Raw genomic sequence first — 12,764 nt, forward strand, 5'->3', positions numbered from 1 at the left:
CTAAGATGGGAGCAAGCTAGGACCATCAAATAATAATAAGGCAGTCCTAATGGCGTCTTGTCAAATAAAAAGGGCCCATACTAAAATAAATTGTTGCCAATCCTTACCACTAAGTTGCAACATAGTGTGGGATAAGGTTCACCAGAAAAGAAAGAAGTGTTCATGAAATTATGTCAGGCTGGTATAACTGGGTCTCCCTTTCCCACGTTATTTAGCACGGGACACTGCAGGACTCTCGAGCACAGCACACTCCTGGGCTTCTCCAGCACGGGGTTACAGTTTGTTTCCAATGTTTCAGGCCCTTCTGTGGCCAAGTCTCTTTCACATGAAGTCTCTTGCCTCAGACGGGCTGATGCACTATAAACAAACAAAAGGTTCCTTTCAATAATCTTCCCGTCGGGTGATTTCCCTACACCCGCGGATCTCCCTCAGCCGGGCTCCGATCCTTTCGCAACGTTGGCCTCCCTCAGTCGGGTTTACTACAGCCTTTTGTTCAAGATATCAGCACCATGTAATATTCACGAGTCTCAATGTCTTTTTAAACAACCGTTCATTGTGGACATCCCTCAGCCGGGTTCACACTTGTCGACACAATGTTTACGGGGTGTTACGTTTTGCTTTCATTCACGGGCATCCCTCAGCTGGGTTCACATTTGCCCGTTTAACACAGTTCATTTAGTTGCAACACCTTGCAGGATTCACTTCCCTTAGCTTTTCCCAGCCCCCAGTTAGGGTTTCTCTTAGACCCCAGAAAAGCTTCACCTGAACCCCTAGCCAGGCTGCACCTTAGCCCCCAGTCAGGCCTCACCTTAGCCCTCAGTCAGGCCTCACCTTAGCCCCCAGTCAGGCCTCACCTTAGCCCCCAGTCAGGCCTCACCTTAGCACCCAATCAACCCAGTCAGGCCTCACCTTAGCACCCAGTCAGGCTTTCTCTTTAGCCCCCAGTCAGGCTTTACAATTCATTGTTCGCACATCGTTTCCCTCAGCCGGGCACAAACGCCCGTTTCACAATGTCTAAAACTTTGGTAATGGGTTAAGGCCTTTCGATTGTACAAGGGATGTTGGCTCGACCCTTGTATGACCATCTTAACTCCTAGTCCGGCCTTTCCTTCAGCCTCTTGTTACTATAATGTTCACAAAAAAGGGGACCCTCCAGAGTCTTTTGAATGTACGCCCACGTGGCGCCGGACCACTCAACAGCTGGTCTTTCCCTGGGCTTTAAAAGTTCACTAGCACACAAGTTGCAAACTTCGCTTAACACCGTCCGGTTTCCTGTCGGTTCTCCCTCCGACTCACCGGCTGTGCTGCCCTCCTTGTCGTTTCTTGTCTCTGGAGTCAGCTCCCAGCCTCTGTTATCAGTGAGGGCAGGTCCTATGCACCATAGACATCTTTTACGCCACAAGTCAGCTGTAGTTCCCGGCCTTATGATTCCTTTCACAGAGGCATTGCGGGTTGGGTCGAAAAGGGCAAAGGCACTTACCTCCTTGTTGTCCTTTCCGGTCTCGACATTTTTCATCTCTGTTTGAACTGCTGTCCTGGAATAAGTGTCCCTTACGCGTTTGTCCTTGCTCAAAGTGTGCTCTCGTGCTCTGCTTTTTATCCCTGTGGGGAAGGAAAGGGCCATCAGCTGTATGTAGTTGTTTTCCTTTGCCTGTCTCTTCCGGGCCTTTGTGTTGGGGCACGTCAGGTAAACGGCTCTGGTGTTAGTCTGTTGTCTTTCACAGTTTAAGAAAGTGTTTGTGTCTGAAAGGGGGGTGGGGGAAGTAGAGCTTCTAAGTATCCTACGGGGTAAGATGGGGAAGAGGTGTTATAAGGAAGGGGGAACCACGTCTAACCCGTCGGTGTCCCACTTCCATTCCCCGAAGACCCCACCCCCCCCCATCCAGGAGATCCTCCCCTCTGGTCCACCCCCAGGAACTGGATCCAATAGCGACGGCCGTGTCCTGGCCACCTGGATGACAGATCTCCGGGGACTAGAGGGTGAGACACCTTAAGGTGTCTCACAGCCCCTAAATAAAATTATTGAAAATATATTTGTCTGTGTTCTGCCTCTCACCACTCAGCTTCGCGACAGGCCCTAGGGACTGTCTCATAAGATCACGCAATTCCTGAAGATTCCAATGTGACCCATGCTACAAATGTTTAAAGAGAAATAAAGGCATATTTTTCTAGATGGTCATCACAGGGAAGTGGGTTACTGTTCTGGAGGTAAAGGTGTTTGCTCTGGAGGCTGCTCAAACAGTGCCTCGGATGCCCAGTAATCCATCACTTGTACACCTCAAACATGAACCAATGGTCCTGCGTTGCGATAGGAATCCTTTGAGGCCTCATCCTGAGATTTTATGGGTGTGTGGGTGGATGTGTGCGTCTGTGTCTGATAATCCAGGGATCTGGTAACAGAGGATCCAGGGCTTTGGATGTTTCAGCCACTCTGATCATCCACAATTGCTGAGACTAACCCGTGCATCCTTGCCTTCAACATTGAACAAAGTTATCCTGCAATTGAAGTTTTCACTGAATCACCACTGCAGTTGTATAGCAAACTGCTGCAAACAAGAGCGAAGTGGAAGGGATAAGGGTAACAGAACGGAATTGCTTTACATTGTATCCCTGCCCTGGAAAATGAGTAACGGGCCTTTCTGGCTAATCAGGGGAAGCATGTCCATCTAGCAGGTTTCCTAGTACGTAACCTCCCTGTGGAGGCAGTAGATGTGCTGTTCCATGTAGCCAATCCTTTAAACATAAAGGGGATGGGTTTCATTACAATGCACCTACCATTGTGTGGATAGCTCAGGGGCAACACGCTCACCTTGGAAGCAAGACGACATGGCGCACCACTGGTTCGATCCCCGGGTCCGCGCTTAGAACACTCTGGGTACTATGCGCGTTATAAATAACCGATTACAATTACAAAAATTACAATAGTAGGACCAGTCTTCCATATCCCTGCTCGGCAGCAAAAAAAATAATATATAACCAAAAGTGACAATAGTCAGTACAATGTAATACATAGGTAATGGGAATTTCCAACGTTTACATCCGTAACAATTCACTTCACACTAGTTGACAGCGGGTATACATCTGCCAATTTTGTATATCCAGTGTTATCTCTCTGTGCCTTGCTTGTTTGGCATCCATCGGCCAACTCCATCTCGGTCAGCATGGGTTAGCATCTTTGATATCTTCATCGATCTGCATCGTCCATCGGGCTCCCTCCGTACATCTCTGTGGTTTCATCATTTAGTGTTTTCCATCCAGTGAGGTCTTTCTCTGGGATTTAATTGGCCTGCATCGTCAAACACGCTATCTAATGGTGAATGTGTGCGATTGCAACAGATGTCCACAAACGTCCTTTGTTTTACATATGGATGAGCAAAACAGGCTCATATAATGTAAAGAAATCAAGAAGCCTGAGGCTGAGTAAAGAATTATGGCAATTGGCACTTTCCCATTTTTATTTTCAAATGAAATGTTTGTTTAGAGGAGGGTAAAATCTCGAAATCAGAATGTTCGTCCTTTCCCCAATTTAAGCAAGGACTTGTGATGTATTTACATACCTGAGGCAATAAATGGTACTCCGCTTTCAGGATTTCTCCCTGCCTTTATCTGTTCATCGTTGGGGGCATTACAATGCAAATTATAAACCAGTCTTTCTCAATGACAACCAAGAAATCAAGCCCGCATTTCAATCATTCCTCTGTGTCCCAGAAAATATAACTAGCCCTACGCCTCACCCCTAGCCCCCAACTGTGTATCCTTCCATTAGATCCATGGTCAGTGCCAAATGGGACAAACGACTGATTTCATGAATTGCCTTCCAGTGAAAACCGACTAGATAGAACTCTACCGTGGCTGACAAAAGCTCAAATAAAAGCGAAAGAAGGCAAATTAATAGGTAATGGGGCAAGCAGAGTATCAAATACAGTAAAATGCCCCAGCCCTAGAATGAAGTGGCTATAGTCGGGGGCTTGCATGAGACATGGCCTACTGTGATCAACCTTTTTCCGGAGTTCTAGAATTTGCTAGGTGACCAACAGAGTGCTTCTGTCTACTAGTGGGGGCTACCAAGATCATGCATAACAGAGAGCCAGTTGGAACATCATTACACACCCACTCCAGGTCCATCACAGACACTTAACACATTTGCCAGGACACATCCCAGGGATCTTGCTAAAGAGTAGATAAGCCAAAGCTAAAAGTAGGTCCTAGATGAGAGGAAGTTACAATGAGCTGGAAAGATGCACATTGTGCAGCAAAATAACCTCAACATCATGAGATTCAAGCAATGCCATGTTTTCCATGACAATGAACAAGAAAGATATTGGCACATTACATTTTTGAGGGTACCCTAGATGACTCCAGATATATTCTTTTATAAAGTGATTGAGGGGGCGTCAGATAGGTATTGTGCTTACGATCAAACCATGACTTTGAGGTATTGTCAATCCTCAAAAGCAAACAAGTTGATTTGCCAATAATGTTGAATAATTTTGCATGGTTTAAGAAAATAATTTGAAATGTATTAAGATGCATATTTATGTGAATCTCAATTAGCCAACACTTACGTAATGTTGCAAATGTATATTTGTACAGCACCAGTTGTCTTGGATAAAAATAATTCACCAGGTAGTAGTTTATGTTAAGATAGCCAGGCTCTTCTAAGCTACAGGTAGGTGCAAAACATCTCCTGCCTCACAGTTTTTGATCCCTGCACCCAAATATCGCTGGACAAAGCTCTTGGAATGATGAGCAGTTTACAGAAGAGAAAGGCATTCTGTGACCAGTATGTAGCCCAGAATACTACTACTGGAGTTCCTACATCTCTCCTGGCGAACACTAGCATTCAGTGCACTGGCCCTTCCATCTCTTGAAATGTTCAGCAGCTAACTTCCAATGAAATGCTAAGGGAGGAATTCAAAGAACTGAATTATTATTGGCATAAAAAAATAGCCTGCGTCACCTGAGGTTTACACTGTCTCCAGTTTCGTTCCTGGATTCACTTTTCTGCATCACATTTTTAAAAGATCTCATCTGCATAGCCCTGAAATACCTACAGCGCAAAATAGTATGCCACTGTCCGACTCGCTGAATGAGATCTGACAATTCCAATCTACTCGATCATTCCATCACCAAACAACAAGAGCCAGGGAGACGGGTGATTCCCAGCTCTTGGTCCAAACCCTGGAACACTAGCAGTGGGCCTGTGTGATAGAGGACCAACAGAGCACACGCTAGCAACAAGTGAAGTTCAACATCTACAGGCAACAGAATAGGGTGTGATGAATGCAGACAGGGCCTGGGGTTTAAATTGAAATGCAAGCGAGATCACCAAGTGCCAGGCTGGATAGCGCAATAGGTTGCAGGAACTTAACAGTAGAGCAGAGCCTCCCTTATGCTTCCCTGATTTCAGGAATCACATCTAAAGAACCTCAATGTATTACTTAGGCTACCTGAATGGGTGAACAAATGTTGCAAGAGTCTTTCTAAAAGAACACCGGTCCTTTTGGGATTCCCAAATCTAACAGACAGTTTTGGGGTTACAGCACCCAGTTCACGTCTCATCTCCGCAGTCACAAGGCTATAGCGCCAATGTTGTTTGTAAACTTCTCAGTCCCAAGGATGTAGCCCCTAGCTTACTTCTGGATCTGCCTATGTCAAGTACTTCTACCTAATTGCTTTAGGGTACAGGTCTGGTATAGGTATCATTGAAAAGAACAGACTGTTCATTACATTTAACGAATTGAAGATAGTGGCACAACTTGAGTCTGGGATATGTTCTTGGACTGCATTTGAGAACTGGAAAGACAGCAACATGGTATTGTGATATATATAAAGTCAGCTCCAGACAGTGTTAAAAATCTCAATCCAGTCTGATCTCCAGCCAATCCTGAACATTATGTTTATGTTTTATGGAGGCCCCGATAAATGTGTTCCCGACTGGAATATGGAGAGAAAAAAAAAAGTGAAGCCACAGAAACAAGATGTGGTCACTCTGGCCCTGTTCCCTGACCCCACCACCCCAACCCCTGTGTGGGTCTAATGTTTTAGAAATAATTCTGGACACAAATTTATGAACCATTACAATGAGACATGGCCAGAAATTGTGGGGCGTTTAAGAGATAGTACTGCATTCCTACAGTTTAGACTTTCTGCCTTAAAACATCATCTTTCAATTTTTAGAGCAAGCAAAGAATAAAATATAAAAGCACGCATTTAACAATGTGTTCAATGCAAACCCATTGTGGCCGCATAAATAGTAAAGAATACTATGACCTGAATTGGGTCATTACCTTGTCCTGATTAAAGATGCACACGATTTCATCCATAGCTCTTCAAAATCCTCCAGCGTGCACGCTTCCAACAGCATTGGTAATTGTTCATTCTCGCAGGCAGCACTGAAAAGTGGCTCTGTTAGTTGGTCTTTGCTAGGACAAGTCTTGGAGTCCTGAGAGGGAGCACTTGGACCGCAGGGCTCCATGCGGATTTGATCGTAATGACAGTCAATCCTTTGATCTCTGCATGATCCAAATAGCTTGTTGTCCAGCCCTTGCCCACTCAAAGTCTGCGCTATTTGCCCCTGGTGGTTAATCTTTGTAGCAGAAGATGGCCGTTCACCGGGCAGAATGTCCAAGTAGGCTTCCGCAAGGGTCTTCCAGTGCCATGGATTAAAAGGATGCAAGGAGATCAGCTGTTGGAGGCAGGCAATAACTTGTAGAACATTCCCCGCTTCTTGATATATAGCAACCTGCAGGTTTAGCACGGTCGTCAAATGATCTGTGTTGGTTGATCCAGCCCTCTATTCAGGAAACACAAACGAGATTTGGATGTTAAATAAAAACGTAAAACACATTTTCTTGAAGATTATGTTTTGCTTTGAAAGAAAACAGTGAGTAGAGTACATAGTGTATTATTTTGAGGTTGGAATTGGACAGATTTCAGAGCTTATTTCTCAGTTTATCCTGTGCTAAACTGTTATGTCTCAATATCTGGCCTCAGGTCGGCACCTGCTTGCCCCAATACTGGACCAATATCAGAGAATGTGCACCCGCATGTCATAACCCCCAATCTGAACGCGGGCAGCAGCCTAGCAGGTATAGCATCATGGCAGTCCAATGATTTGTCCCCGTCCTAGTCAGTGATCAGGCAAGAAGTAACAATGGCCTCATGGTGTCTCCTTAAGTGTCAGAACTCCCCTGTGGCCCCCAAAAGGTTCAAGCCAAATAAACCCTTCAACCCTTCTCTTTGAGAGAATTTCCCAAGGTGGCAGAGGTATTCTGTTGCTTTGTGTGAGGGTCCCTTATGTAACTCCATGCACTTGATGCAGAAATATAATGGTGCACGCAAACCTGTGTGTAGCTACTTTATTTATGCAGAGTTTCAGAGATCACAAAAGGAAGAACCATCATTATTTAGCTGAATATACCTACTTAAACCACTACTCCCAAACTCGATGTTGTCTGTATAGACAAATCATTTACTTAAGACAAACACTTAAGTTGTATAGAATCATAGTACGTGTCCCACCACCCATGAATATGGCCCTTCCGAGGCATTTGATTAAGCCATCCCAGATGCATAGGGGGATCTACAGGAGGGGGCAGTGTATCAAACAGTAAGACAGACACAATTGATCACAGTTCAAAGGGGTTTATTTAACATCAATTGGGTTTGGAAAACGCCTATCTAAACCTAAATTTAAAGATGGGAGCAAGCTATGACCATCAAATAATAATAACGCAGTCCTAGTAGTCTCTTGTCAAAATAAAATGGGCCTATACTAAAAAAACCTATTGCCAATCCTTACTTCTAAATACAAATAGTGTGGGAAACAATGTTATGCAAAAGAAAAGTGTTCAAGAAATGATATGTCAGGATATTTAGGCTGTTGGCCTCCCTTCCCCATGTTTTCAACACGGATAAGCCAGCACACTCTAGCTTAGCACAGTCTCTGGCTAGCACAAGGATGCAGTTCAAATCTCAGTATCAGGGCCTTCTATGTCAAAGTCTCTTTGCCATTAAAAGTCTCTTACTTCAGAAGGCTTGATGCGACAAACAACATTCAAAAGTTCCTTTCACCTCAGGATTCTCATGCACAACTTCTTGGGTGATTTTTGATTCACCCCGTGCACCCCTGCAACGGGCTCAGACCCACTTTAACACAAAGCTTTTAATTGATCTCCCTCAGTCGGGCTTGGACCAAATTCATATACTTTCCCAAACTTTCTTTACTTTATCAAAATCAAAGACTTTCGACTGTGCGTGGGATTTGACTTGACCCGTCACAGGACCACTTTGATTCACATTTATTCATTCTCTTTCAATTGATCTCCCTCTGCCGGGCTCGGACCATCTCTATCTACTTTTATCACTTCTCAGCTGGGTACCTTACAGACACCTTCGATTGAGCACCCACAGGGTGCCGGACCACTCTGTCAAAGGTATTGTAGCTTGCTTTAAAGTTCCATCACTCATCAGCAGTTTAACTTCATTCGAGTCCCTTATCACACACGTTTTAACAATGTCAGTTGCAGCGCTCGCCATACAATGTTGCTGCTTGCAACCTTGGCTTCAACACAGACCAGACTTGTATCAGTCTCCCCAACTCAAATGCTGTGTTGCTTTCTCTGAAGTGGTTTTGTTCTTGGAGCCAAGGACAGTACCACGGTGGCTGGAGAACCTCCCCGCCTTGATTACCTAAGCGGCAGGGCCCCGGGTTCCTCCGACACACAATGCAGGATTCTTCAGCTTGGTTTCCTGGTCTTACGCTTTCTGTTCTTGAGGTTGCGTGAAAGTAATGGTTCCATGACGAAATGGTCAAGGGAACTTCCCTCCTTGCAACCCCCTTCTGGTTCGTCGTCTTTCTCCTCTCGTTAAACTGCCATCTTGGAACTGCTGTTTCCTCATGTGCTTTGCCCTGCTCAGAGTGTGCTCTGCCTTTTATCTGAGTGGGGAAGTGTAATGGAAGTCAGGTGTGTGTGTGATGCCTGAACTTGTCTGACCATTGTGTTGGGACACGTCAGGTATACTTCTCGGGTATTAGTCCATTTTCTCTCATAGCGGGCTGTCAGAGAAAGTGTTTGTGTTGTAAAAGGGGTGGGGGATAAAGTTCCTACGTATCCTGCTTGGTAGGATAGGGAAAAGGTGTTATAGGGAAGGAGATACTGCATCTCACCATCCAGTGTCCCACTCCAACACCCCGAATGCCCCTCACCAAGGTGATCCTCCCGCACTGGTTCACCCCCAGGAACTGGATTCAAAAGCGATGGCTGTGTCCTGGCAACCTGGATGGCAGATCCCCGGGGACTAGTGGGTGAGAAACCTTCTGGTTTTTCACCGCAGGCGCGAGCAGTCTTCCAGGCCGCTGTGGGAGGAGGAGCAGTCATCAGAAAGTGGAACTACAGTTAAACGGAGCAAAGAGCTGAAACCAAGGGCAGTCACCGTCTGATGACAACAATGGAGGACATTGTTATACTTTAGCTTGTGTGACAAGGCCAGAACACACTGGCCTTGTCAAGTGTAGGCGGGAACACCTCTCAGCTGGGGGAGGGATGCCTGCCAGGAGAAGAATCAGAGCCAATCCTACCCTTAAGAGGGGTGAAGGAAGTTGAGAAGGTCCAAATTCCAGTCTATGCAGTCCACCTTTTTCTGAAGCCTGGCCTCCTAGACAAGATTGTCAGTCTTTTTCTATCTTTCCTAGAGAGATGCAACATCAATGCAAGAAATCAAGAAGGATCATTGCATTGACACCCCGTGTTGAATGCCCCACAGTAGCAGCTGAGCACCCTCAACCAGAATACCAACAGCAGTTTAACAATCTTCTAAGAGACGCAGCCTGTCAAGAGAAACAAACCCACAATGCCTGCACACAGCAGCAAGAACATCCGTGCAGTGCAGCATGGGGATAGATGCATGGGGTGCAGACACCATCAGCTACACTAGACCACCAGGGACTTGTGGGGGGTACCAAAACCCCTCAACAGATTGTGATTTACCAGCATGACACCCCGAATGGGACCCGCTAACAAGAACAGAGGCATTGAACTTCCTGGTCCACCATGGTTATTCAACGGCAGGTCTGCACAGCCGAAATGGGTAGGGGTTTTCCCACCTTTTCTAACAACATATCACCGGCACAGGTGGGGAAGAAAGGGTCCGATTGGCAAGGGAAAGAGGACCAATCCAAGGCTAGAGGGTAAAGTGTAAGGGATTAACAGGAAGCAGGAAGTGTGGGTTACCCCGGTGAGGTCAAAGGATGTGAAGGGGAATGACCAAGTGACCAACAGGAGGGAGTGAGGAAGGAATAGAGGAGGACGGAGGAGATTTTTGCAAAAGCTGAGGTTTTCTCTAGTGAGTGAAAGTGATACTGCTATGCGAGTGTCCGTGTCTGTGTGGCTAGTGCAGTTAGAAAGAATAATGTACGGAGTGGTTGTCAAGTGGATGATAAGAATTGAAAGGACAGTGTTTGAGTAGTTGGTGGGAGAGGTAGTGGTCGGGAGGAGAGAGATGTAATGTGGATGAAGGAATACTATGGACGAGGGAGTAGTGGTGTGACGGATGGAGTAGTAGAGTAGTAGAAAGAGGAGTAAAATCAAAGGATGGCGATGAGAGCTAAAGGGAGTAATAAACATCAGAGGGATATAACCTTGGTGGGAGGAGGGAGCGAAAGGAAATAAGGATAGAGAGTAGGAAACAAGAGGTCAGAGTGAGCGTGATAGAGGAAGGACTAAGTCCTAACACAGTATTTGTAAGGCACGATGCCCCTATCCCAGAAGAACACCAACGACTGGATACAATAGAAAAATCAAGTCCTAGAGAGTGTTTAGAGAGATAAGGCGTTCCGCCTTTAGGCCATCCCAGAAAGTCAAAGACAGAGCTAGACAGCAGGGGTCAAACTTCAATATATATAACCTAGGGTCAGGGACGACTCAGTTAGGGTAGAGGTTTGACACAAGATAAGAAAGAGAGGGTGAGGGCCCAAAAATATTAAAGTAAAACCCTTGAACCACATCAAATACTTGCACCATCTGCAACAATTGACAGAACAGAGCTCATTTATCTAATAGGCAATGTGCAAGTTATGCCAGAGCTTTATAAAATACAATATCAATACCCATCCATTATCTGTTTAGATTTAGCTTTTGCTTAGCTGGATTAATTTTTAGACATTGTGGCAAGCCAGAAGAGGACGAGTTATCAAAGGGTTTTATTAAACTTAAAAGAAAACACTTTCCTAGCCTTATTGCTAAAACTGGAGGTTCCTTCCTAATAAACTATACTAAGGTGCTTGTCAATAGTAGAACAAAAATGGCCCCCTGTCCAAACTTATCCTCTAATTTGTCCCTACTATTAGAACAAATATAAAAGAAAAACTGCTCCTGCCTTCCAAGTTGCTCTCGCCAATCTCTCTCTGGGCTTCCAGTAATCCCTCCAGGTTTGTATCCAATGATTATCTGTAGAAAACAATTCTCCCTAGTTTTAAGGTTGTTTACCCTCTGTAAAAGTTCCAGATGTTAGTCAAATAAAGTCTCAAGTTTCTGAAAAGTTCAAATGTCCAAGTTGCTCTGTGCTCCCCTCAAATCTGTTCTTCAGTTGTCTTAGTGTGCCCATCTGGCTCACTTGGGGTTCTCTGTCCCAATGTCTTGCTTATCTCCCCAGTTATGGGTAACCTTTCTTTCCATATGCCTCTCTTGGTTCTTCGTACTTTCTGTGAGCCATTTGGCTCATCATAATATTCTGGTTCCTTGCGCTGCCGTAATCCTGGAGCTCCTCTGTCCCAATGCCTCACTTATCTCTCTGGGGCATGATAACCCCTTTTTCTATGTGTCTCGCCTAACTCTTGAGGGGGGTTCTGTGAGCTGTCTAGAAGTATACAAGGATCAGGTTTCTTGGACTGCCTTGGGTACCTCATTTTCAATGTTCCACTTATTCCTCTGGGATTTAAGTGATCACTCTTACCACCACTTGGGTTTCTTTGCTCCAATGACTCACCTATCTCCCTGGAGTATTGTCCATATGCTCCTTGTGGCTCTCGGGAGTTTCTGTGAGACGTTTGGCTGATTACAATATTTGGGTTCTGGGGCTCCTGATTCCCTTATTGTTACTTAGTTCTTTCTTTCTCTCTACAGGCCTTCATGAACCGATATGGTGTTAGGGTAATCCTTTCTTCTTCCCCATTTGCTATCTGGCCACTCCGCTCCTCTTCACTATGAGCAACCCGGGAATCTTCTATGCCGCAGGGTTTGCTCCAATAATGTGGTGTCTGCTCAGTAGCAGTGGCATTCTCCATGGCTTTCTGGCGTTCCCGTCTGGATACGAGCGAACTTTGTGTTCTGCTCGTTACATCGTTTCTCTGCTCCTCGGCTTTCGCTTTGCGAGCAAAGGATCCATTCCTCCCTCGCGTTCTGGATTCAGCGTCGTTTCTTGAGCACTGGGCCCACCACATCCTCTACATGGTCACGCCTCCAGGTAAGGCCAGCTCTACTTGGCCTCACCGACTCCACACTGCTCAGTCTCTGGTCAACACAGTCTCTCTCCTCCTGCTTCTCTCAGCACCCCAGCCGGCTTCATTGTGTAGCGCAGCTCTGCCCCTCAGTGGCACGCTCATGTCGGAGGCTCGCCTCTGCATACTGCTTCTTCTCCTCCATTCAAGGGGGGTCTCGCTACATGACCCAAAAGGGTGTGTTTATGTTCAGCTGTGAAGCCCCCAGAAAGACCAGCATTGTCATGAGCCAAACATCCAAAGGCACTTTCCACTCCCAGAGCTA

General features: G+C 45.7%; 1 protein-coding gene across 3 annotated transcripts in view; it reads right to left on the reverse strand.

The window, feature by feature from the left end:
* The window catches only part of C5QH8orf76 (chromosome 5q C8orf76 homolog), a 366,825-nt gene that overhangs the window by 137,771 nt on the left and 216,290 nt on the right, over positions 1-12,764 (reverse strand). For all 3 annotated transcript variants that reach the window (XM_069621574.1, XM_069621576.1, XM_069621575.1), the window contains one exon: positions 6,291-6,796. In XM_069621574.1, coding sequence (XP_069477675.1) covers positions 6,291-6,796 — 506 coding nt within the window. The remainder of the gene's footprint in view (positions 1-6,290; positions 6,797-12,764) is intronic.

This window comes from Ambystoma mexicanum, chromosome 5q, assembly GCF_040938575.1.
Source record: "Ambystoma mexicanum isolate Mex_15411 chromosome 5q, UKY_AmexF1_1, whole genome shotgun sequence".
Taxonomy (NCBI): domain Eukaryota; kingdom Metazoa; phylum Chordata; class Amphibia; order Caudata; family Ambystomatidae; genus Ambystoma; species Ambystoma mexicanum.